This window comes from Cetorhinus maximus, chromosome 4 (genome assembly GCF_964194155.1).
Source record: "Cetorhinus maximus chromosome 4, sCetMax3.hap1.1, whole genome shotgun sequence".
NCBI classification, from domain to species: Eukaryota; Metazoa; Chordata; class Chondrichthyes; order Lamniformes; family Cetorhinidae; genus Cetorhinus; species Cetorhinus maximus.
The window spans coordinates 80,716,972-80,743,938 of NC_135882.1; the positions used below are offsets into that span (position 1 = coordinate 80,716,972).

Sequence of the window (26,967 nt, forward strand, 5' to 3'; positions counted from 1 at the left end):
TGCACAATGATGGAAGTTGTTTCCAATCGGTGACATTTGAAATGTCTGCTAGGGGGTATTAGTGTGTGCTGACAGAGGTGTGTGCCCATCTTGATCAACCTGTCTACTTAGCTGTGAGGATTGCTGTTTGCTCCTCAACATCTGGTTAGTGGTGCTTTATGAAATCCCTCTTAGGGCACAGAACTCATATAGATATTTAAATCATGGCATGACTGTGCACTCATTGACTTAAGAAATGATTGGTCTTTGTGAGATAGACAATGACGAGGACTGTAATGATATATGAAAGTGATGCTCTGGCACATCTTCTGACGAATGCTCAGCAGTATCAATGAAGGAAATAAGTTGTCATTAACTGCCGTGTCAAAACTGTCTGGGTCACATCTCTCCCAAATGCCAAGGCAATGCAGGACGTAAACTTGGCACGTTTCTGACGAATGTAAGATTATGAGTGCTGGTCAATAATCACATGATGGTCCTACTGAACCACTCTCAGTGAGGACAATGCTAACTTAACTTCCATCTTTGAGTGCATGCTCTCGTGTTGCTTATCACTGCTTTCTGATATCTGAAGGCATCTTGGGGCTCAGTATCAAGATGCGGCCTCTGCATTATTTATGCTTGAGAGATGGCATTTGGAGAGATGGTGCTGTTTGGATGTAGCTTCCTCTTGAGATGGTCCAGCGCTAACCACTAACAAACGTTTTTCCTCTTAGAGCTGCCTTGCTGCACTGCTGTAATGCATACATAAGTGCAATGTGTACAATAACACTGACTTGTCAGTGCCATGGTTGAAAGGGCTGCACTATGTCCAGTGGCTTGAGGATGTGTGCTTGTGTAGTGCTAAGCACATTCCACAGTGGCCACATGGTCCCTTGGCTACTGTGCCTTCCAAGGATGACTCCATTGTTAATGTTGAAGGTACTTATGCTTCCGCAGTGTTCATTGTGAGATTGTTGACCTTTCGTGACATATTGAAGATGACAATGAAGGTTTTTTAATATCCCCTGCATCGAAGCGTGAAGAGAACTATGTTCGTAAAAACTTGCCTTCACCTTAATCACCCTGGAATTTTGCAGCTATGAGGGTGTCATGGGCACGTCTTCCTTGTCATGCCTGTGCAACGGCATCCTAATGTGGCTCGCCTGAATCCTCACCCTCTTCAAATTCATCACCTTCAGTGTCTTCCTCGTCCGAAGAAACATCTAGCTCCTCCATGTCTCCTTGTGGCAAAACATACCCCCTTTGCAGCACAAGGTTGTGCATGGCACAGTGAACAACATAGAAACATAGAAACTAGGAGCAGGAGTAGGCCAATCGACCCTTCGAGCCTGCTCCGCCATTCATTATGATCATGGCTGATCATCCAACTCAATAGCCTGATCCTGCTTTCTCCCCATATCCTTTGACCCCTTTTGCCCCAAGAGTTATATCTAACTCCTTCTTGAAAACATACAATGTTTTGGCCTCAACTACTTCTGTGGGCTCACCACTCTGGGTGAAGAAATTTCTCCTCATCTCAGTCCTAAATGGTCTACCCCATATCTTCAGACTGTGACCCCTGGTTCTGGACTCCCCCACCATCGGAAACATCCTTCCTGCATCCACCCTGTCTAGTCCTGTTAGAATTTTATAGGTTTCTATGAGATCCCCCCTCATTCTTCTGAACTCCAGCGAATATAATCCTAACCGACTCAATCTCTCCTCATATGTCAGTCCCGCCATGCCAGGAATCAGATGACTGTGCCATCTGCCTCACAGTACCATGCCTCTAGCCCCTAGGACCAACTTCCTTAGGTGACTGACCACACCCTGCAGACCATGCTGTGCACAACTGTCACTACCTAGAGAGGTCTTCCCCCACCCAAGACCTGGACCAAGAAATGTGTGCCAAGCAGAGCCCATTAACATGGCCCACACAACCCCAGGACAGTCTCTTCAATATGCCCCTGAAAGCATTGCCTAAGCCCCAGGATCGTGTCTTCAATATGCCCCATGACAGCATGGCCTCAACCCCTGGACAGTGTCTGACTCCTCCTTGGACAGTCTTATAACTTTTTCCCCAGGACAGTCTTTCACTATACCACTCTGTTCCTTCACACTCCATCCCCAGTCCTACCTTCGTCTTCTCCTTTCCCTCCCATGTCCCACAGCTGCGCCCCCAACTCAGTCCTGCCTCTGTCTTCCCCCTTCCCGCTAGCATTGTCTCCCATGCCCAGCCTTAGTGCAGCTTCTGACACATGTACCCGAAATCTTGCAGCATGATCTTAAGGTAGGCGAAAGCCGCTTCTACGTACCTCGAAGTTGTTAATGAATTGAAGCTCGCCAGGTGCAGGCCGCTTATATAGTCAGGAAACAGACCATTCTAATTATCTGCTAGTGAGCCATTTAATGAATATTCATGAGATGCAAATGAATGCATATGTGGTTCCTGACATAGCTCAGCAGGAAACCCAACCCGCCTTTAACCCACCTTGAAAGTCAGGAGAATAAAATTCCAAACTAATTTCCTGCTGGCAGGAAACTGACTTTTTCCATCATGCCAAATTTAGTGAGCCCATCCACCACGATTCCCGCCACTGGCGGGAGCAGAAAATTCTGTCCTATGATTCCAAACTCAGAAATGTAGCAAATTCTCCACTATCTTTGTGGTATTGTGGTAGTAGGAAAAAGTCCTACTTTCGAATATATAGGCCAGAATTTTTCCCTCATTGGTTGGGCGCGGCGGATGGACCCGGGAGCGGCCATGAAGCCAACTGCCACCCGTGATCGGGCTCCGACCACGATTTCACACTGGATAGCCAGTTAATGGTCAGCCAGCGTCAAACGTGCGCTGGGAGCCTCAGCGCTGCCGGGGTGGGGGCGGGAGGAGTGGGAGGGGCGGGAGGAGTGGGAGGAGCGTGAGTGCTGAGGTGTGCACATGCGCACTAACAGCTCCCTGAAAACACAGAGCTGCCTGAGGGAGCTGACGGATTTTAAATACAAACATAAACTTTTAACATATGAGATAAACATGTCCCCACATGTGACTCAGTCATGAAGAGGGACATGTGAAAAAGGATGTTAAAAAATTTTTCTTGCTTTTTCAGTATGTGCTGGAAACCTCATCCCACCCATGGATGAGGTTTCGTTAAAAATGCAAAGGCCGCCTGGCCTATTCACCTGCCCGCCAACCGAACGGTTGAGCAGGCAGCGAAAAATGCAGCTTAATTAATTACTTAAGGGCCTTAATAGACCTGTTAATTGTCAGCGGTTGCTGCCGTCTTTTGTGCGCGCCCACTGACCAAAAGATTGTGAGAGTGCGCGATGACGTCAGGACCACCGCCCGATGTCATCTTGAGCTATTTCACTCCCGTTCGGGTTGGGCGCGCGCCCGCCAATGGGACGAAAATGTCTGTCCATTGACGTTTTGTGACATTAGTTCTTTCATACCTTCACCATCTTTAGAATGTTTTGAAGCCCCAAAGAGGCTAGAGTCTGCAGCAGTGCTTTTCACCATTAATATCTTTTGCAGCAGTCCAAGGAACAGAGGTAAAAGGTTAGCAGTCTCTCTTTGAATGGACTGTGTGCTATCTTGTACAACTGTAGGTAGACTAGGAATATAGGACCAACTATAGTTCATTTTCAGTTGTGTTTTTATAAGTCAGAGACTTTTCAAAATAAAATCTATCTGTACCCATCTTAGCTGAGATATGTTACAAACCTGCTTTAACTGTTAATTAATGCTGCTTGTTCTTCCTGCACAAATAAGACTGTGCAGCTAATTCTACTAAATATTACTAGGGTGATGAATTTTAATTTAATTGACTTACAATGTCTTCAGTGCAGTTGAAGAAATTTTAGATCCGTGGACAGGATCAGTTCGGACTCTCCGACTTGCAGTGTAATATCCTTGTATAAGCCTCTCGGCCTCGGAAGTAAGTTCCGTCTGCTGGTTTCTGGCAAATGCTAGTAGCTGATCAAAATATATTTTAAGTCAAAATACATATACATTCACAAAATGATCAGAAATATTGAACAGGAATATATTTGACTTGATTCCTAACTACACATTTAGTAATTTTTTTAATTCATTAAGTGAAACTACTAATTTAGTAAATGCGCATTAATTAAAGAGCTTGTGATGTATAAATCAATTTCAGTTTTGAAACTCTTTTCTGGAGGTGAATAGCACAACTTTAGTCCATCAAGTAAAATGTCTAAATTCTTCACCTTCATAAAATGGATATACCTGAAAGACTGAGGGCAGAATTTTCTGGCCGATGTGCGGGTGGCAGAGCCCGCACGTCTGCGCTTAAAATGTCACGTGAGTGTCCTGACGTCAGCGCGCGGCATCGTGATATTTTGGTCGGCGGGCGCGCTCAGCAGTGGGACGCTCGTCCGCCATTAATTGAAGGCCTCATTAAGGCCCTTAACATACCAATTATCCAGGATTTTGAGGGGCCCGTGCGATCTTCGGGTCGGCGCACGGGCCTAACGGGCAGGCGGGTAGGAGATTTTTTAATAAAAGTCATGCACTGGCGGGATATGTGGACTCAGAGGGGTTGTTCATGTTTTCCATGAAGTTTTAATTGCAGAAAGTATTTTAAAGTTGCCTGTTTGATTGTTAGCAGTTCACATCGATTTCCAAGAGCTTTTGGTGTACTTTTGAAACCAGTCTGCAGACAGTAATCTTTCTCGGGCCTGCAGCTTTCCGGAGGCCTCCATTTAGCCTGGGGGTATGGGTTCTGACATCTCCAGAGGAGGCAGCTACTCTGAGGAGGAAGGGAGGGATAGAATAAGGAGGAGGCCAGGACTGGACTGGACAATCAGCCTCCAGGGGAGCCACCTTTGGGAGGCAGGCGCAGGCACAAGGGGCACAGGGCCAAGAGGTTGTCCAAGGTGCAAGGGGCCGCAGAAGATGCCACTATCCTGCTGCCAGGGTATACAGGCGGCGAAGCAGCTACCTCAATATGACTGAGGTGCAGTGCCGAAGGAGGCTCCAACTCTCAAGGGAGACAGTGAACTATATCTGTCAGATCTCCCCTAACTGTGTGAGCGGACACCCCATGCCAGCGGCTCTGAAGCTCACAGTTGCCCTCCACTTCAATGCCTCTGGTTCCTTCCAGGGCTCAGTGGGTGATCTTTCAGTGCCTCCCAATCAGCTGTCCACACTTGTATCAAGCAAGTTACAGACGCTCTGTTCAGACGGGTATTGACCTTCATCCACTTCCGCTACGACCAGGCAAGTCAGACACAGCAAGCCAGAGGCTTCGCGGCCATTGCTGGCTTCCCCCGTGTCTAGGGTGCAATAGACCGCACACATGTGGCCATCAAGGTGCCAGCAGGTGAGCCCGGTGCCTTTGTCAACAGGAAGGGCTTCCACTCCATGAACATGCAGATAGTGTGTGATCACAGGATGCAGATTCTGCAAGTTGGTGCAAGGTACCCAGGCAGCTCCCATGCGCCTACATCCTCAGACACTCCCAGGTGCCAGGGCTCTTCAGTGCTCCGGCTCGGCTGGATGGTTGGCTGCTGGGTGACAAGGGCTATTCCCTGTGAAGGTGGCTTATGACGCCTCTCTGCCATCCAAGAACAGAAGCTAAGCAGCGGTACAATAGGAGCCATGGCACCACAAGGGCTGTGGTGGAGAGAGCCATCGGTCTTCTCAAGAAGCGCTTCCGTTGCCTGGACCGCTCAGGGGGCGCACTCCAGTACCCCCCTGATTGCGTCTCTCTGATGGTGGTAGTCTGTTGAGTCCTGCACAATCTTGCGCTGGAAAGGGGGGATGGAATTGATGATGAAGACATTGACGTCCTGGATGAGGCTGCACATGATGAATCCAGCAGTGACTCAGAGGATGAGGAAGCACAGGGTGATGATGAGGGGCTGCACGCCGACCCGCTATTACACCAAGGAGGCAGGGACGCCCGGGACAATTTAATCCAACGAACCTTCAGCTAGCTCCACACACATGGATCAGCAGGAACAGCATTGCCTGGCGCTTCCACACGTAGCACTTAGGTACTACATCTTCCACCTTATCAGCTGCAACTAAGGGCTTAGTACAGAAATATCAATGTCCACTCAAACACTCATGTCTGTGAAAAAGAAAAATGCAGCACAAAGGAAACACCCTCAGCCATGGTCAGAAAAGTGGACTTTATTATGTCCAAAATACAACAGAGACTTCTCCATTGCAAACATAAGAATTTTGTTCCCTGTTCTAAAGCCAACATAAAATCACCAGTGACATACCCGTTGAGTGCCTAATGTGCCTTATGCTTTTGTTTGCGGGTGCTACGTCTAGGTGCCGCTCCATCGGTCAGAGTGGCTTGTGAGACAACCTGCTGACTCTGCTGTCCTGTCGGTGTCGATGACCTTGGCGGGCGAACTCTGGCCCGTGGAACCTGTGATGGCTCCGCCTGGGAGGGAGTGGCCAATTCCAGAACTGGCACCTCCCCAGTTGTCGCAGCCTCAACAGAAGCAACGTTGACTGGCAGAGGGGTGGAGGAGCTGCTGCCCTCATCCGGAGTGCCCTGAGAGGAGCTCGTAGCGATGACAGGCAGCTGCTGCACCGACATGAGGTCCCATTCGACCTCCCTGCTCACCGCAGATGCATGGGCACCGAGCGCCGACGCTTGGTGCCCACAACATCTCCCACATTGGGAATGACCACCCGTGGCCAGTACCACTGTGAGGGCTTGCAGGTCAGAGCGTAACCCAGTCAGAAGATTTTCCATCCAATCAAACCCCCTCTCCATGAGAGTCGCCAATCTCTCAGTGGAGGAAGCCTGAAGCTCTGCTCTGAGGTTCATGCCTTCAAGTGCACTCTGCCTGGACTCCTCCATCGCAGAGACCAACTGAAGCATACCCTCATGCAACCCTGCCAGATGCAAACGTGCTTCCTGCCCCTGCAGCCCTCTGGCTGCTGGCGCCATCGGCACTCTCTGTCCCTACCATCTCCTCCAGCAATTGTGAAGTCCTCTCTCCACTGTGACCCAGGACACTAGCCGACGGTAAGTTCCCCACCGAGGTGTTTGTGTCTGCGCTGGTGCCTGGCTTCCTGAAATGATGTGCCGCAAGTTGCACGTCTTGGGTCTCAGATGTGGAGAGGGGGCTGCGGTGTCTATGGGCGCGGCCATGTGGTGGTGATGCTGAAATTAACAACAAGGACAGTGCTTCAGTTAGCGTACAGTCAGTTCAACCTTTCATCCCTTTCCCCCCCAGCCTCATTAATCGCTCACCCTTCAAGACCCTAAGGAGACGAACATTAGTGGGGTGGAAAAGAGTCAAGAGGAAGCCCAACTATTAGACGCACATACAGACAGGCTGGTCAGATGGCCTCAGGAATGCCACATGGCATGTTATGTACCATTGGAGTGGGGAAAGTGCAGAGGTACCTGACCTGGATGCATGCTAGCCTGGATAGTTGCGGTGCTGAGGAAACATCGCAAACACTTGAGACATTTGCCGTGGATCACAGGAGATTGAGAGGTCACATTATTGACCTTCATACCGTTAGGAGGGGCATAGACTGGGTGGGCAGAAGGCAACATTTCCCCTTGGCGCAGGGACGAGTAACGTGGTGGCATTTATTTAAGTTGAGTGCCATGAGGTTCACAGCTGAGGTGCTGAGGACGTTTTGGACAGAGTAATGTGGGGCCCACTGGCTGAAAGGGTGCTGGAGGTCCCAAAGCCCCTAAGGTGCAATAAGTCTTTGGCTGTGCAGCAACGATGCCATGGCATGTTAGGCCATGGGGATAGTGGTCACAAATGGGATAAGGTGACTTTGGAAGGTGGTGGAGATGCGAATCCTCAAGGGGCGAGGGTCCCTTCTGTATGAGCCAAACGTCAGAATGTCTCAGTCTGTGAATGAGCAGTGTTGCAGCATTAACGATTGCAGCAGCCATCAGTGGTTTGGATGGTGGGCAGACAGAGTGAATGGGACTGTGGACCTCAAATACCTGGCCGGTGGACCCCAGCCTCACCGCCACCGGCCGCCCTGGCCTCCTGCCTCCTCCCCAGCTCCATGGCCTGCTCCTCAAATGTCATGAGGCACTGGAGCAGGGCGTGCCCACCTCCAGTCCTTTGGTGCTCCCGCTGATTGTGTTGACTTTTTTGCCTGCAGAACAGAGAAGAGGATTCATTGGGGTTGCTCGCTCATGTACTCTGTACGCACAGACCACACCCCAACCACAGTGGCCCATCTGAGGCCTCCAGCGGCTCCTGTCCACACTACTGGTGATCAGTCCCCAGAAGATAGTACGGCTGGTCCCAACCCCCTCCCCCAACGGCCACCTTGGACACATTTGTCGTCCATCACTTTGAATAGCACACGGGTCTTAGTGCCCATGGCAAGGAGGCGCAACTAGGTGTGGCGCCGATGCCAGCAGATGGCACTTGGCCACAACACCTTGAGGCACCCCTTGCACCATCTCATCACCATCAATATGACATGTGTTGGAGTTCTGAGTATGTGTCTAGCGGCTTCCCCTGTAGGTTGCCCCCAGACTACTCAAATGTGACAAACACCAACATATGCTGTGGGGAGAACTCATCTTCTCCTCAACCACTAAGGCTGATGTAAGCATGGTCAGTACCCGTTTGCCCACCCAGCGTGCGCCAAATGCCCAATGTAGTAACAACAGCAAGACGTGGGTGGTGGGGGGGTGCTCAAAGGCTAAGGCTACCTTCTGGGTCAAATGGCCAAGGCCAACATGATACTCACCCTTCCAGAGTGTAGCAAATCATTGAATCTCTTGTGGCACTAGGTGCCTGTGCGCCACACATCATCATGGGTGCTGACAGCGTCACCAACCTCCTCCCACACTTGGCTGGTGACATGGGGGGGCCCTCCTCCTCCCATCATCCAGACACAATACATCCCGACGGCTGGAAACCTCTTGGAGGAGGACAGCAAGGCATGCATCGGAGAATCGAGGGGCACAGTGGCCCCCTACTGGCCTCTCCTGCAGCCTGCCCCCCTCCTCCTGCTCATGCTCCTGTGGAACCACAGCTACCTCCCTCTCTCCCTGAGTGGCCATGGTGCACTGCCTCAAGCAGGCTGCCTGGCCACTCTTTATACAGACTACCGCTTCCCCATTGGAACCGGCGGTCTGAGCACACCCGCCCCCCCGACTATTTCCCCATTCTCCACAGGAGTCGCTAACCCGCTGGGCGGGCCTTAATTGGCCCGCCCACGGAAAATAGTGGTGCGGCCCGTTTCGGCGGTGACAATCGGTTGCCCGCCCGCCGAGTCGGTCGGGCCTGCCCGCCCATCAAACGGAAAATTCTGGCCTGAGGGTGGGATTTTCCAGCCCTGCTCACAGCCAGAATCGTCTGGTCCCGCCGCAAGTCAATAGACTTTTGGCTGGGCCGCCGCATCCCTGCAGGGGCAGAAAATCCTGGCCTAAGATTAAGGGTGGGAAAGCTAATTTATATTTAGCAACCATAATAAGCACAAAAGTATTGCCACTCCAATAGGAGTTAGTCATCGCTTTGTCCTCTGTAAAGTAGATTTTCATTCATAAACCGATCTTCACCATGTCTTTTGAGGAGGGTTCCTAAATTGTTTAGATCTGATATGATCCTGCAAGAACAAATCTACTTAAAAATTAAGCCCAATTAAAATCAACCTTGCATTGTTGTTTGCATTCCAAAGTTGTTGAAAAATATTTTCCCTTTTTGACATTTATGTTATAGCTTATCCTTACATTAACAAAATCGTAATACTTTGCCCCATGAAGCTATCTAAGTTGATTGTTCAAAGTTGACCAAGTGCATCTGACTTTTATCTTTATTTATCAGCAATTATAGCTTAGTTTACAATAGTTGCTCAAATTTTACAACCTTTTGTAACAGAAGCTTAATTCTTGCAGGATCAAATTGCTGCATACAGCCATTAACCTTTTGTTTACATGAGAGAGGGCACACAAATGATCAACCAAAGTGTTTTGCACTGGATCAGCAAAATAAAAGATAGTGCAGATTAGCTTTCCTAATCATTGAAGGATTATTATGTTGTGACACTTGCTCATGTGTTTTGAAATTCATGCTATTTTCTTGATCCTACATTCTTCTGCATAAAACTAACATATATGACCAGTCATGTTATCCTAAATCAATCTCCTGCTCTTGGAGTAAAGGCATAAGTTGACAATGATAATGGGAGTAATTTTTCAACAGTTGTAAATTGGAGAAGCACTTTGGCAATTTGATTGATGCACCAGGCCTAAGCAGTGTCACAGACAGAATTTATGGGCAGAATCTTCTGGCTGGCATGCGGGTGGCGGAGCCCGCATGCCAGTGCTTAAAATGTCACACGAGCGTCCCAACGTCAGCGCGCGGCATCGCGATATTTCGGTCAGCGGGCGGGCTATGCAGTGGGACGCGCGCCCGCCATTAATTAAAGGCCTTATTAAGGCCCTTAACTTGCCAATCGTTAACGATTTTGAGGGGCCCTTGCGAACTTCGGCTCAGTGCACGGGCCCAACGGGCAGGCGGATAGGTGATTTTTTTACAAGCCTCATCCAGTGGCGGGATGAGGTTTGACATTGGATTTAAAAACGTTTAATAAAGTTTTTGTTTATTTCGTTAACATGTCCCATCTTGTGTGACATTTTCACATGAGGGGGACATGTTAATGAATTTCTTATTGTTCTATTTTTTATATTTGCCAGTCTTTCAGCGATTTCCCTGAGGCAGCACTTTGCCTCAGGGAGATGTGACAATTGGAGAATCCCCCCCCCCAACGTCCCCCCGCACAGGAAGTGCATAGCTCTTCCCGTCGGGCAGCCCTCTGGGCGGGCCTTAATTGGTCCCCCCACTTAAAATGGTGGCGGGGCCCGTTTCAGCAGCAGCGATCGGCTGCCCGCTCGCCGCCAAGCCGGTGGGGCCCACCCGCCCATCAAGGGCAAAATTCTGCCCTATGTGTTCTTTTGTACTGTCCACGATCAATACGTTTGTAAATAAGGATATGTGTTTTCTTACCCTCCGAGCGGTTGTCCCAATTAAATAAGTTCTAGCAGCAAGCTTTTTGTGAGTTTAAAAATAAAGGAGGTTATTTATTATCACACACCTACCCTGGGATTTAAAACATGACGTCTCACTCACTCAACTCACATGCACTATCACATACACAAAGATTAGATACAGATGAAGTTGAGAACAACACAATTTTAATTTATGATTTATCAGTCTCTTTCATGGCAGGCCTGTAGTTTCTTAGATGAGCTGACGCTTTAGCTGAAGTGAAAGTCTTGTGAAGTATAGGATTCTTAGTAAATTACCAGGCTTCTTGTTCAATTTCCAGCAGGCTGGCTCTCAGGTGAACTCGAAGTTGGAACAGTTTGGGAGGAGTCCTCCTCCCACATTCAAGGTGATTACCTTGGCTGCTTGGATGACTTGCAGCTGGACCAATGGCTTTCTGATGGAACTCTGTTTGCAGAACAGCTTTTTGCTGTTATTTTAAAAGCAGACAACAAAAGTTTCCTCACCATGTGACTTCTACAAGTTCAAAGTCTTTTTTCCAAAAAGGGGTGGAGTGTTGATTGTATCTTGTTATTGTCGTTTGACACCTTAAAATTTACCCAGTCTAGTTTGGATGAGGGACAATGGAAGGCCGATGGGTTCTGTTCACATTCATCTAATACACATTTTACATTTCAATGTTTCCTTTTCTAGGGTTAAACGTAGAGACGAGCCAGGTGAAATGCTGTAGTTGTTTTGTTGATGGATGGGTGTGAATGGCCATATTTAATTATGTATTTGCTTGAGACTCAAGGGCATCTGGAACATAACAGCAGCCTGACCCAAGGTTCTTGAAGGAACCATTGATAGCTGCTCAAGAAAAATGATTTTGGGAGAATTTTCTGTGGGGCCAGGAGGAGCAGAGTAGTGTTCCTCTTGGCCCCACAAAAATACTACAGGCTTCTAATGACTCATACTTGACCTCATCTGGGTTCAGTTCTTCTTTCCCATCCACATGCCCTCCCTCCACCAAGCTAAATTAGCTCCCACCCCCTACAACTGGCAAGCTGCAGTGGAGTGTTGGTTTGACACTGATAGCTCAACAGCAGCATTCAAATGAGGGCTGTACCTGGTAGTCCATCCCTCCTGAAACTGGCGACTTTGGTTGGGTGGCGCAGCTAATCCACTGACTTGCTTCACATTTCATACCATAATCGAAAGGCATAACCCCTTTAAGGATTGGTTAAAACCAAGCTACTCTGCTCACTAAATACTGGCATCAAAGAAAATTATTGTTCTGACAAGAAGGAAAATAAACATTTGAATTATTTGAGGAATGTGTTTAGAACTAAATCCAATATATTAAGTTAGAAGCTAGTTAGATAGGTACCCTATAAATGGTATGTTCCACATAGAGTTGTACTTAAATGTTATGTTTCTGATCATTTCAGTATCTGCACAATATAACTGTAGTGGACATAAAATGAGGAAAGAAAACATTGATTCTCATTTCATTAACACTATTTTAATTGCAAGTACACCTGCTGTTGTAACAAGGCTTTCCTGTTGATTCATATATCAGCAACTAGACCAGTTTCTTATTTTTACCTTTTCATAATCTTGTGTTGTAAACTTCTGTAGTGCTGGATAAAGGGGTTTGCCTGGATTCATAGCTTCACTCAGTATATGCTGTATTAGTTGCACAGGAGAATGGTAGTTGGATGATTCATTGCAGTAAATCAACAGACCAAATGCATCAACCAGGTTAGCTGGAACTGAGCCGATGTCCTAAGTTACAGAAACCAAAAAACATTAATGATTTTCATAAAGGAAAAGTGTACAAAATATAATAGGGCATTTTTTGGGTCCATTACACCCCATTTTCACTTCCAAATAAAATGGTAGCAGGACCAAATAGATGGTTTGGTTGAAATGCCAATTTACCATATGATTCCTGCCCATTCCCATTATTGGGTAGGTCTCAATCCGAGTGGTTAAAGTACCGTTTGGAAACCTCATGAATATATGTTAATTGAGATCAGCTGCCATAGTTATGCTCCCCAACACCAATTTTATCTCTGCTTGCTGGATAACCTCCCTACTCTACCGACCAAACCTGGCAGTGGATGTCAGGATCCAGTCATCTTGAGCATTCATGAAAGGGAGTTAGGGTTCAGGTAGGAAAAACTGGTTGCCTGTTTGGTATTATACTATATACGTCATCTGTGGGTTTCAAAGCTTAAAAGTCTCCACGTTTAATGTGATTTTTCTAAAAACTGTGCTTCCTCTCTCTCCAGACACATCAACTCCTCCCATTTAAGGTGCTGTTGCAGGCCCATCATATCAGTTGCCCTGATGGATTTTCTATCCTCTAGATTGGAAAACCAGCAATAGGGAGCATGTTTTGTGATGGCAGCTCACTGAATTAATGTGAATGAGGTTCAGCCATAAAAATGATGACATGTGCCTCATGCTAACTCCTTTGGCACACACACCTCACCCACCCAATATGCATTCAAACTGAAAATCACCTCATGTGTCTTTTTCAAATAATCCTTGGAAAAGTTTTCAATTTAGCTATGACACAAATATTAGTTAACAGTGAATTTATAATTAAATCTGGATGCAAAAATATAAGTGTCCAAACTGTCCATATGTTAGACAATTTTCCATTAAAAAAAATTTAACACAGATGCAAGTCGTCTTTACATTGTATTTTTTATATAGCATTGGTACAGTAATGGTACAGTAACTTTTTCTTGCACTACTTTTAAAAAATTATCTTCTGACTCTTCCTCAGTGTTTTCTCCCAGTGGGTGGGCAACCAGGTTTATTTTCCACATACTAAGATTCTAGGTCCCAAAGCTCTGAAGCTCTGGGTGCATTCAGTGTCACCACCATCTCAAACCTTGTGTCAACATTGAACACTACAGCCATAGAGAAAAAGTGAACTTGATCTGGACTGAGAACAGGAAGAATCAGTGTGTTTGCCTTTTTCTTGCACTTACCATGCTATGACTTTGAAAAGGACCAACATACTTGGACAATATGAGTTGATTAGAAAGAGTCAAACATAGATTTGTGAAGGATAAGTCATGTCTAACTAATCTAGTTGATGTTTTTGAGGAGGTCACTAACATGTTGAATAAGAGACTGCTTATGAACATTACATACCCGTTATCATTACTGTCTGTCTCTTATCTCTCAGCCAATTTCCAACCCATACCACAAGGTTACTTCCAATTCTATGACCTTTCATTCTTCCTGTTGGATTCTTGTGCAGAAGCTTATCAAATGCACTCCTCCTCCTGGCCCCAACAAGGAAAGAAAAACTTCTTTTAAACTTAGTCTCTTTGGGCCGATTTATTTCATTGCCGGTTTGCTCCAGTAGGATGCTCACTGCCACTTCCCACGCTCGTCACTGTAAAAATTATAGTCTGGTGTCACTGACATTATTGGAATTTGACATATATGTGTGTAAACCGAATTTTATAGGGTTTTGCTTCCTCCCCAGGAGAGTAGATGAAAATTGGAACCTGATAGTTCCTGTTGATTCCAGGGTAGGAAAGTATTGACAAGCTGGCTGCCCATTAGCTAAGAAACCCTGCAGAACTGGGCCACAGCTAAGGAGCAGAGAAGAGGGGAGAGATCATGGGGAAGAGGGATAGATCATGGTCATGGGGGCTAGGGTGGAGGTGTAGGCGATCAGGGCAGTTGGAGATTGTAGAGCTGGGGTGGGTACAGTGATTGCAGTGGGTACAGTGATTGCAGTGGGTTGGTGGAGGCGAGTCAGCTGGTCACGGGGAGAGAGGAAGGAAAGCTTGTTGGGTCTGGAGAAAATACTCCTGCTCCTCTGGGCCCACAAGCAGTGCTATAAATGCATTTTTTGATAACCTTATGCGTTACGCTTTACTTTACTTTTACCTGCCAGGATTCCATGGAACCTAGCTGAAATGGGTAATAAAAGAGTTTTAATATTGTTAAAATGGAAGTATGCCACCTCCCTAAAAGATATTTTCAACCTTCCGCCACCTAAGAATGAATTGGTTGCCTGATCCCCTGACCCATCTCAGCTAAATCCAAAAGCTGGCTCCTGGATTATTTTACTTTTCACTTGCACTAAATCCATCCATCCTTGGACGTTAAAATTTCCCTCAGTAAGTCAGCCTGGGCTACTCTAAAATATTCCAGCAGTACTTAAAAATGGACTACTGGCAGAAACCTGGGAGATTACTTCCTATTTTTAGGTTTCAGAACAATGTATAACAGAAAGAAAATAACTTTAGAAGTGTGTGTATTTGTGTGAAAATTCTTTAACTGAAGAGATTCTTACTAATTTCAACTTTTATTTAATAAGGAGCAAATTTAAAAAGAAATCACATAGAGACAGAAATGTAATATTATGCCATGTTTGAATGGCATAAGATTCAACCTAGATGGGTAGTATTTTATCATTTTGTCTTACCACTGAACCAATTACAGCATCTTCTCGTTGCATGGCTTTCTTCAGGTGCGTATCAGCATCAGCCAAAGCCCAAAAGTTGCACTGAATAGGAAAGGACATCTGCTGATCAACATCTTCTCCAAACTTCTTTCCAGAAATAAAGACTGTGGTACTCCTGGTCTCTAAAACTAATACATACAAAGTGGGAGACAACTTTCAATGCAAAATTCTGTTAAACATTAACTATTTAGTGTGCATGGTAGTGAAGTATGCACCATACCTGTCTGAAGTAATTTAAGTTTGTCTTTTCTATGAGAAAAAAGTTCTCCTATATAGCAGATACCACCCTTGGCCAATAAGGCAGAGCCAGCTTGAACTTTGGCAGTGCCAGTTCCATGTTCATCTTTGGAGACTGTAGCAAAAATCTCATATGATGGTAAATGTCGTACTCCACAAGGCACAAGGCTCAGACTATATGTTAACAGCCTACAGAAAAATACAGAAATCTTCATGAAACCAGTCCAGATAAAAATCTACACAGAGATTTAAGAGGGGATTTGATCCTCATAGTTAAGATTACAAAAGGCATGGATATGCAAAAATGGAAAGACTGATGTTATGAGTTTAGGCAAAACTAGATGTCACCAGTACAAAGTGAAGAAGGGGGTGAGGTTAGTTTTACTTTTCTCACAGGCTAAATGATCTGTGGATAGGATGCCAGAGGAGTCAAGATTGATTTATTACAGACCCTTAAGACCGCGTTAGATGGATTTATGCATACCAAGGTTATCACATCATATGGAAGGTATTTCCTGGATATGATTCCTAGATATTAAAGGGAGGGGCTGGGGCTTGCCTGATTGCCTATAAAGGGTTGTGGAGAGTCTTTTTCAAGGACTTCTGAGCTTTCAACATATCTGTTTTCCTGCTTCTCCCAGACACTTGAGGGATCTGTTGATTGGTGCACAGAGACGCACTGAAGCTATAGATAGGGCTAGTATGAATGGGCCTGATGGTTTTTGGTCATCCTGGATACATAAACATAAACAAGTGTCCAGCCTCTACATCTGCTTAAAAATTGTCAAATTACTATGCAAACACCACCTAACTTTCAGACAATGTATAAAGCAGAACAAGTCAGCTCGCCAAATGAAGCACCTGGTCTAAATGAGTGAGAAACAAACTGGGTAGAGCCACATCGAATTATTAATAGTGGTGGACAATTAAATAACTAACTGGAGGATGTAGTAGAAGTATCCAGTACATTAAGGGTTAACCTGGGACTGAGTACAGTACCTCCCACTGGTGAGGTAAGAAGGCACCTGACCTGGAGCTTAGGTCGGCAGTGTAGAGCCAGGTATCAACCTGTAAGGAAAAACAAAACAAAAACAGAATTACCTGGAAAAACTCAGCAGGTCTGGCAGCATCGGTGGAGAAGAAAACAGTTGACGTTTCGAGTCCTCATGACCCTTCGGCAGAACTGAAGTATAGTTAGGAGAGAGGTGAAATATAAGCTGGTCTAAGGTGGGGGGCGGGGGGAGAGAGAAGTTGAGGGTGGGGTGGTTGTGGGGACAAGCAAGCAGTGATAGGAGCAGATAATCAAAAGATGTCACAGACAAAAGGATCAAAGAGGTGTTGAAGGTGGTGATATTATCTAAGAAAAGTGCTAATTAAGAATGGATGGCAAGATACTCAAGGTACAGCTCTAGTGGGGGTGGGGTGGAAAGACTAACAAAGTATTAGTTGTAGATTTAAAAATAATGGAAATAGGTGGGAAAAGAAGAATCTATATAAATTATTGAAAAAAAAAAGGGAGGGGGAAGAAACGGGGTGGGGATGGGGGGAGGGGGAGTTTAAGATCTAAAGTTGTTGAATTCAATATTCAGCCCGGAAGGCTATAAAGTGCCTGGTCGGAAGATGAGGTGCTGTTCCTCCAGTTTGCGTTGGGCTTCACTGGAACAATGCAGCAAGCCAAGGACAGACATGTGGGCAAGAGAACAGGGTGGAGTGTTAAAATGGCAAGCGACAGGGAGGTTTGGGTCTTTCTTGCGGACAGACCGCAGGTGTTCTGCAAAGCGGTCGCCCAGTTTGCGCTTGGTCTCTCCAATGTAGAGGAGACCGCATTGGGAGCAACGAATGCAGTAGACTAAGTTAGGGGAAATGCAAGTGAAATGCTGCTTCACTTGAAAGGAGTGTTTGGGCCCTTGGACGGTGAGGAGAGAGGAAGTGAAGGGGCAGGTGTTGCATCTTCTGCGTGGGCATGGGGAGGTGCCATAGGTAGGGGTTGAGGAGTAGGGGGTGATGGAGGAGTGAACCAGGGTGTCCCGGAGGGAATGATCCCTACGGAATGCCGCCCGGGGGGGTGAAGGGAAGATGTGTTTGGTGGTGGCATCATGCTGGAGTTGGCGGAAATGGCGGAGGATGATCCTTTGAATGCAAAAAGCTGCTATTCAGCCCATCATGTCTGCGCCAGCCAAAAAAAAAAGAAACGAGCTACTGATTTTAATACCACTTTCCAGCAACTTGCCCATAGCCTTGCAGGTTACAGCACTTCAGATGCAGATCCAGGTACCTTTTAAATGAGTTGAGTGTTTCAGCCTCAACCACCAACTTAGGTAATGAATTGCACACACCCACAACCCTCTGGCTGAAAAAGTTTTTCTTCATGTCCTCTCTAATCCTTCTACCAATCACCTTAAATCTATGGTCCCTGGTAACGGACTCCTCAGATAGGGGAAACAAGATTTTCCTGTCTACCCTATCTAGGCCCCTCTGTTCTAAGAAAACAACCCTAGCCTATCCAATCTCTCCTCATAGCTGCAATTTTCAAGCCCTGGCAATATTCTCCTAAATCTCCCCTGCACTTTCTCCAGAGCAATTATGTCCTTCTTGAAATGTGGTGACCAGAACTGTACACAAAATTCCAGCTGTGGCCTAACCTGCGTTTTATACAGCTCTATCCTTACATCCCTGCTTTTGTATTCAATACCTCATTCAATAAAGAAAAGCATTCCATATGCTTTCTTGACCACTGTTGATGACCCCTTCCTTCATTTTACTGATGATTGAGAGTAGACTGATGGGGTGGTAATTGGCCGGATTAGATAGGTCCTGCTTTTTGTGTACAGGACATACCTAGGCAATTTTCCACGTAGCCGTGGAGATGCCAGTGTTGTAGCTGTACTAGAACAGCTTGGCTAGGGGCATGGCAAGTTCTGGAGCACAAGTCTTCAGTACTATTGCCAGAATATTTTCAGGGTCCGTAGCCTTTGCACTATCCAGTATCTTCAGCTGTTTCTTGATATCACAGGTCGAGGGGACAGAATTGGCTGAAGACTGGCATCTGTGATGCTGGGGCACTCCGGAGGAGGCCAAGATGGATCATCCACTCGGCATTTCTAGCTGAAGGTTGTTGCAAGTGCTTCAGCCCTATCTTTTGCACTGATGTGCTGGACTCTCCATCATTGAGGATGGGGATGTTTGTGGAGCCTCCTCTTCCAGTGAGTTGTTTAATTGTCTGCCACTGTTCACGACTGGATGTGGCAGGTTTGCAGAGCTTAGATCTGATCTGTTGGTTGTGGGATTGCTTACCTCTGTCAATCACTTGCAACTTATGCTGTTTGGAACGCAAGTAGTCCTGTGTAATAGCTTCACCAAGTTGACACCTCATTTTTAGAGGTGTGCCTAGTGATGTTCCTGGCATGCCCTCCTGAACTCTCCATTGAGCTAGCGTTGATCCCCTGGCTTGATGGTAATGGCAGAGTGGGGGATATGCTGGGCCATGAGGTTACAGATTGTCTTCGAGTACAATTCTGCTGTTGCCGATGGCCCACAGCGCCTCATGGATGCCCAGTCTTGAGTTGCTAGATCTGTTCGAAATCTGTCCCATTTAGCATGTTGGTGGTGCCACACAACACAATGGAGGGTATCCTCAATGTGAAGAAGGGACTTCATCTCCACAAGGACTGTGTGTGGTCACTCCTACCGCTACTGTCATGGACAGATGCAGCTGCAGAAGGCAGATTGGTGAGGATGAGGTTAAGTATGTTTGTCCCTCACCACCTGCAGAAGACCCAGTCCAACAGCTATGTCATTTAGGATTCGGGCAGCTCATTCAGTAGTGGTGCTACCGAGCCAATCTTGGTGATAGACATTGAAGTCCCCCCACCCAGAATGCATTCTGCACCCTTGCCACCCTCAGTGCTTCCAAGTGGTGTTCATCATTAAGGAGCACTGATTCATCAGCTGAGGGAGGGTGGTACATGGTAATCAGCAGGAGGTTTCCTTGCCCATGTTTCACCTGATGCCATGAGACTTCGTGGGGTCCAGAATCGATGTTGAGGACTCCCAGGGCAACTCCCTCCTGACTGTATACCACTGTGCCACCACCTCTGCTGGGTCTGTCCTGCCAGTGGGACAGGACATGCCCAGGGCTGATGATGGTGGTGTCTGGGACATTATCTGTAAGATATGATTCTGTGACGATGACTCTGTCAGATTGTTGCTTGATCAGTCTGTGAGACAGCTCTCCCAATTTTGGCACTAGCACCCAGATGTTAGTAAGGAGGACTTTGCAGGGTCAACAAGGTTGAGTGTGCCATTGTCTTTTCCAGTGCCTCGGTCGATGCTGCATGGTCCATCCGGTTTCTTTCCTTTTTTGAGCCTTTGTAGCAACTTGATGCAACTGAGTAGTTTGCTAGGCCATTTCAGAGTCAACCACAAATCGACCATGAGAGCCGCATGGTTATCATTAGACTTTTAATTCCAGAATTTTATTGAATCGATTGGATTCAAACCAGAATCCCCATTGCCTTACCCTGGGCCTCTGGATTACTAGTTCATACTAAGCCATCACCTCCCTCTGCCATCTGCAGCCTCCTGGAAGACCTATCTGCTGTACCTGGCGGACAAACATTACCAGTAGCTGCGAATGTCATTGCTGGTCTAAATTATTTTGATTTTGTCTAGAGTGCTACTGGAGAAATCTTGAGGGTCTCGCAGTCCACTGCACATCAACGCGTAAGTCAGGTGACAAGAGGATTGTTTGAGAGCTGAAGGTTTCATAAATTTCCTCTTTGATGACTGTAGCCAGTATAAGCAGGCATTTAGATTCATCTCTTTTGCTGCATTACCACATGTACACACATCTGAGCACCATCACCAGCAACCAGGAGATGTTATAAACTGCAAAGGACAATTCTTCCATCAATGCAAACCTGGTTTGCAACCACAAAAAGATTCCTGCAAGTGTGTGCCAGATTCCCCGGAAGCTTTTATGATGGGTTCATACTGTGTCAGTCTAACATCCTAGACCTTTTAGTTCCAAGAAAGGCTTAAGGGCTGGCTTTTAGGAGACAAGGGGTACCCCTTCAACTTGGCATGAGAACTCTAAGAAACCTCACCAGTGGGGTGCAGACATGCTACAATGAGAGCCGCATGTCCACCTTGTGTCATGGAGCAAGCCACTAGAATGTTCAAGGAGGGTTTCAAGTGCTTAGAGGTACCCTGCAGTACTTGTCATTGAGAGTGTCCAGAATCATAGTGACCATAGTCTTCTGGGAAGGTTCACCTAGTGTAAAACATAAGAAATGAATTCCTGCGATCAACTCCCACCAACTGAATCAACCACCTCCCCATAATAAGTTTTATGGACATTATTTTTTAAAAAAGGAACATTAACAATGTAATAATCACCCATGTGCATACTCTTGGTGTTTTATAATTTTTTGAACTTACACTACTTAAGAATATATATGATGTATTCCATGTGGCTTCAGCAGGAGTGAACCCCGCCCTTACCAGTCTGATACTTTTGGCCTTTGCCTTTTGGATTTTGGAGCCCTGAGGCCCCTCGAAACAACTGCTCCGCTTGTAACTGTGCAGGGGAAGATTCAGCCATCGAGAGGCAGGGCAGCATGTTGGAAACTGGTTGAGGGTGGGGACGATGGGTGGGGGGAGGCCAGTGGGGTGGCGCTAGGCAACAGGAGAGAATCAGGAGCAGTTTGAGTGGAGTTCCCACTTTCATGTCCTCTTTTTTATCATCCCTGTTCAGGGCCAGCACCACATTAATTTGCCGCAGAACAGTTTGACAAAAATCAGTGACACATTCCAAAGCCATGGATATGCTAACTATCATTCAGTTTTAAGGCGGCAGCCAAGTTTTCATCAAATTTCCAAGACTGGCAAGGCTGTGGTCATGGCCAGCATGGATTTATTTGGCAGCTCTGCTTGGAATTCCATGGAACTGGGCACTCTCTCCATGGCTAACATTCTCTGAATTCCCTGCATCATCAATACATTAGTGATTAAGTTCAACTCCTTCATCATCTCCATTACTGTGAAGAGTGCGTGTGGCACATCTGTCAGTACTTGGCTAAGTTGCTGGTGCATCTCCAGCATTCTCCTTCTCAACAATAGTCCAGGGTGTTCAGCAACTCTGTCTAGCTGAGCATAGCTTGGAGAGAACTGCATCTCGACACATACTCTCACAGTTGTATTTGCCACTAGTGTCTGCTCATTCTCACTTTGAGATGTGAATCTCCAGGTGAAAACCCAACTAACTGTTGAAATGAACCAGTGAAGTGTGAGCATTTGCGATGGCGCATGGCTGTACATCCTGTGATGGTGCAACCTCAGAAGGAATGAGGTCCTCTAAGGAATCATCCTCTTGAATGTCCTGAGACTCTTGCAGTACACAAGATCCTGGAAGGCAAAAGAAAGAGATATAATTCAATCGTCACAAAGTTATAATCTTGACAATTACCAGATTCAGTCTTCTCATGGTTCAGTAATTGATGAACTAAAGTCAGCATATAGCATATACCTCTGGTCAACACCACCTTTCAGCTCCACTTTCTCCTCTCCCTGCAGGCCCCTCACACCCCCATCAAAACAAGCAACACACACACAGCCTATTCCCCACCACACCCTCCACAAATGGTGTCCATTTCTCATCTTCACACAAACCATTGCGAACACTCACACTTCTCTGCTTCCTCTCCTTGCAGAAGAGAGTACAAAATTTGGTGAGAGGCAGAGACCTGAGTCTGGAGGGCAGAGGATGGTGTGCCTTGTTGACTATTGGCAATGTATGCCACCTGCTTCACTAGAAAAAATACCTTGTTCCAGAAGCTGCAGATGTCAGCAGTGACCTGCTATGAAAGTCAGAGCCTCCTGAGGCACTGGTGCTCAGGCATCTTGAGAGAGCTGATCCTTGGCGTGTTGATCCTGTGTTGGGAGTCTTACCTCTACCAGCATCTAGATGACCATCCCAGCTTCCCTGTGAAGGAGCATTGGGCTGAGGGGAAGACGGCTGGTGCTGATGCTGGTGCTACTCCTGTTGGAGTTGATGATGGCAGTATGGCTCCTGCTCTCAGCATGCTGTGTTGAAGACTGGCAACAGGGAAGTGTAGCTGAAGGTGAATGAATTGCTAGATGTTGCTTCCAAGAAGTTTCAAACAAGTGTAGAGCGATGAATGCACTCTCTGAGAGAGGAACTGCTTTAAACAGCAGTTTCTCACCTGGCTACGTCTGGAGCTGTTCAGTGTAACTGATCAATGCCTTCCCAGCTTGTCAGCTTTGCTGAAGCTCTTTTCACTGTACACTCATGTTGGTGACCCCATTGAGGTACAGATACAGTGTGGAACCTGTGCCCTGTTGGGAAGGAAGAAATTCAGGATTATAAGGGCTTTTAATTACCTCAATTGGTTTCCCACCAGATCCAAAGGTGCTTCCCACTGAACTCAGACCCTGTTCCAGGGAAAGCCGGAAGAGGATGGGATGATGTTAGAATCCTGATCCTACATCAATTTCAGGGGATTTAATTTCCTGCACCCGCCAAAACCTGCCTTCACCCAGCTGGGAAAATTCTGCCCAATATGTCAAGGAACCAACTATGGAACAGGCTGTTTTAGATCCATTATTATGTAATGAGACAAGGTTAATTAGTAATTACGTAAGATAGTGGGCACAGAAACAGGCTATTCAGCCAACCAGTCCATGAGGTATTTATGCTCTACTCGAGCCACCTCCCATCATCCTAAATTTACTATCGTAGCCCTCTATTCCCTTCTCCCTCATATGCTTGTCTAGCTTCCCATTAAATGCATCTATACTATTCATGGAAAGAATAATCATAATATGATAGAATTTCACGTTGAGTTTGAATGTGATGTAATTAAGTACAAAACTTGTATCTTAAATTTAAACAAAGACAATTAGCTTGACAAGCTTAGACAAGTAGATTGCAAAACTAGATTGAAAGGTATGATGGTAGAGAAACAATAGTGAACATTTAAAGAAATAATTCATAATTCTCCACAAATATGTATTCCCTTGAGGAATAAAATCTCTGTTGAAAAAGTGGTCAATTAGAAAAGGTAAGGATAGTATAATACTAGGTTATTGTAAGAGGTTTATAAAAAGATTATTAAGCCTGAGGATTGGGAGATTTTAGAAATCATCAACAGATAACCAAGAAATTGTTAAAGACAGAGAAAATAGATTAAGACTAAACCAGTAAGATATAGAAAAACAAATTGTATGAGTTTCTACATGTATGTAAAAAGGAAGAGACTAGCGAAAGTAAACTTGGGTTGCCGAGACAGGAGAAATTATAACATGGAATAAGAAAATGACAGATGTTAAACAAATATTTTGTATCTGTTTTCATAGCAGAAGATAGAAAAAACATACTGGAAATAGTGGGAAACCAAGGGTCCAATGAGAGTATGGAACTTGAAGTAATTTATATTAGCAAATGAAAAGTACAGGGGAAATTAATGGGATAAAAAGGTTGACAAATCCTTTTGACTTGATAACTTGCAGCCGCGGATTTTAAAAGAGATAGTGGATGCATTGGTTTTTGATCTTCCAGATCTTCTGCAATCTATGGATTGGCAGGTAGCAAATGTAACCCAGCTATTCAAGAAAGGAGAAAGAGAGAAAACAGGAAACTCCAGGCTAGTTAGCCTGACATCAGGCATCATGGAAATACTAGGATCTATTAGTGATGTGGTAACAGGGCACTTAGAAAATCGTAAAATGATTAGACAGAGGCAACACAGTTTTATTAAAGAGAAATCATGTTTGACAAATATGTTAGAGATTTTTGAGTGTGTAACTAGCAGAGTAGATAAGGAAACCAATGAATATAATATATATTGGATTTTCAAGACATACTCAATAAGTATCCACACAAGATTACACAATCTGTTGTTACACAAGATTAGGGATTAGGGATAATATATTAGCATGGATTGAAGATTGGTTAACAGGCAGAAAAAGTGAGTAGGAATAAATGGGTCAGTTTTCGGATTGACAGGTTGAGCCTCAGCAATTTACAATATTCATCAATGATTTAGATGAGGGAATCAAGTGTAATATATCCAAGTTTGCTGATGGTACAAAGCTAGGTAGGAAAGTAAACTGCGAAGTGGATGTAAAAAGGCAGCAAAGGGATATAACAGATTAAGTGAGTTGGCAAGAAGATGGCACATGGAGTATAATCTGGGGAATGTGAAATTATCCACTTTGATAGGAAGAATTGAAAAGCAGAAAATGGCCCAGTCCTTGTTCCTTATTATAATTTCACCTGTGCCTGTCTCTCATGGGCCTACAGCTGCTTTCGCTAATCTGTTCCTATTTAAGTACCAAAGAAATATCTACAATCTGTTTTTAAGTCTCTTGCTAGTCAATTCTCATATTCCTTTTCCTTATCAATTTCTTGGTCCCCCTTTGCTAAATTCTAACATCCTCCTAATCTGCAGGTTTACTACTTTTTTTGAAACAATTATAAGCCTCTTCCTTTGATCTAACATCTAACTCCTTTTTTTAGCCACAATTTGACCATTCTTCCTGTGGGATTTTTGTGCCTTAAATCTTGTTGTAATTTATGTGTTAATTGCTTGTCCACTGGCATATCTTTTAATGTAGTTTCCCAATTTATTTTAGCCAATTCACCCCTAGACCTATGTAATTTGCTTTGTTTAGATTTAAGATCCTAGTTTTGCACTTAACTAGTGTCACAATGTTGAGGCTTATAAGATTTTTATGTTTTGGACTGTGTCTTTAAATTTAGTTTAAAAATGAAGGGGTCATGTGACTATTCTGAATTTTGCCTGACAACAAACCTGGTTTAGTCAAGGGATTGGCTAAGCAAGGTGCGAAGTACTCACACCTGAAACAAAGAGCATGTGCAGCTGCCCTGACAGTAAAAAGCTTTGCCGGCTCCAAGCTTTGGCAGGCAGAAGAGGAAAAGAACAACAGTTGATGTGGTCAGCAAAGAGGAAAGACTGCAAGTTTTTTGCATGTTACCGAAGCTGGATGTAGGAGGGAGAGAGAGACAGTCTCTAGTTGAAGATATGCAGTTCACAACCATCTAAGTAATCTGGAACATTTATCCTGACATGGCCAAGGGGGAAGAAAAACCATCAGAACCAATTTTGCTGGTAGTGAATTTGGGAAACTCCAAAAACAGGGAAGTGCCTGGAGATGGTCACTTGAAGTTACTAAACAAAAACAGAATTACCTGGAAAAACTCAGCAGGTCTGGCAGCATCGGCGGAGAAGAAATCAGTTAACGTTTCGAGCCTTCATGGCCCTTCTACTCGGTGAAATGGGAAAATATGAACCTATTGGAAGCTGGAAGCAACTGTGGACTGATTGCTATAAGGGTTGTAATTCTGTGGAGAGTGTGATATTTTCTTTTCTGTAGTTTGAAGTGTAAGTTGCCTACAAAAATAATTTTTAGTTAATAGTGTTTTTAGTCATTTGTTGAGAGTAAAAATCTTAGAATGTGAGATATTGTTGTGTCATCTTTTTCAGTTATAAACTGGAAGCCCTGTCAAATGTTATGGTCTGTACAGGGATCATAACACCTGATCGCTTTCAAACTCAAATATTATTTAATGTTTACTCTTCCCTAGCAACCCCTTCACAAGTTATTAATTAGCCCTTTCTCATTGCGCAATACCAAATCCAAAATCACCTGCTCCCCAATTGGTTCCTTGACATACTGACCCAGAAAACTTGATGAATTTATCCTTCATACTATTACTGCAAATTTATATATGCAATGACCCCCATTATTACTATATTACCTTTATTACATGCACCTCTAATTTCTTGATTTACATTCTGCCCTACAATACAACTTCCATTGGGCTCTCACCAACATTTTCATCCCCTTACTGTTATTTAGCTCCACCCAACCTCCACCCATGGTGCAGGAGGCCATTTGGCCCCTTGTGTCTGCACTGGCTCTCCGAATGAGCAACTCACCTAGTACCAGTACTATTACCTGGTACTAGTACCAGAACTAGTACCTAGTACGAAGTCATTTCTTTCTACTGTCTTTATCCTGTCCTTTATTATCAGGCCTCCCCTCCCCTCCACCTTTTACCAATTTGCCTATCTCTTCGAAAGGTTAAGCACCTTAAAAATATTTTGTTCCCAACCTTGGTCACTTTGCAACCACATCTCTGTAATGCCTATTAGATAAAACCTATTCATTCCTATCTGTGCTATTAATTCATGTCTTTAGCTTTGATTTGTTTTCTAATCTCCCCAATGTTA

General features: G+C 45.2%; 1 protein-coding gene and 1 long non-coding RNA gene across 2 annotated transcripts in view; one reads left to right on the forward strand and one right to left on the reverse strand.

Annotated features, from left to right (window-relative positions):
* LOC144679714 (uncharacterized) overlaps nt 1–13,628 on the forward strand; it is a 28,210-nt gene extending 14,582 nt beyond the window's left edge. The window contains exons 3-4 of the long non-coding RNA XR_013576407.1: nt 11,294–11,519; nt 13,248–13,628. This is a non-coding gene — a long non-coding RNA (uncharacterized LOC144679714). The remainder of the gene's footprint in view (nt 1–11,293; nt 11,520–13,247) is intronic.
* mcmdc2 (minichromosome maintenance domain containing 2) overlaps nt 1–26,967 on the reverse strand; it is a 90,177-nt gene that overhangs the window by 4,105 nt on the left and 59,105 nt on the right. Inside the window, exons 9-12 of the mRNA XM_078540390.1 lie at nt 15,675–15,880; nt 15,416–15,582; nt 12,559–12,738; nt 3,813–3,955 (exon numbers count right to left, since the gene is read on the reverse strand). Of these exons, the coding sequence (XP_078396516.1) occupies nt 3,813–3,955; nt 12,559–12,738; nt 15,416–15,582; nt 15,675–15,880 (696 nt within the window). The remainder of the gene's footprint in view (nt 1–3,812; nt 3,956–12,558; nt 12,739–15,415; nt 15,583–15,674; nt 15,881–26,967) is intronic.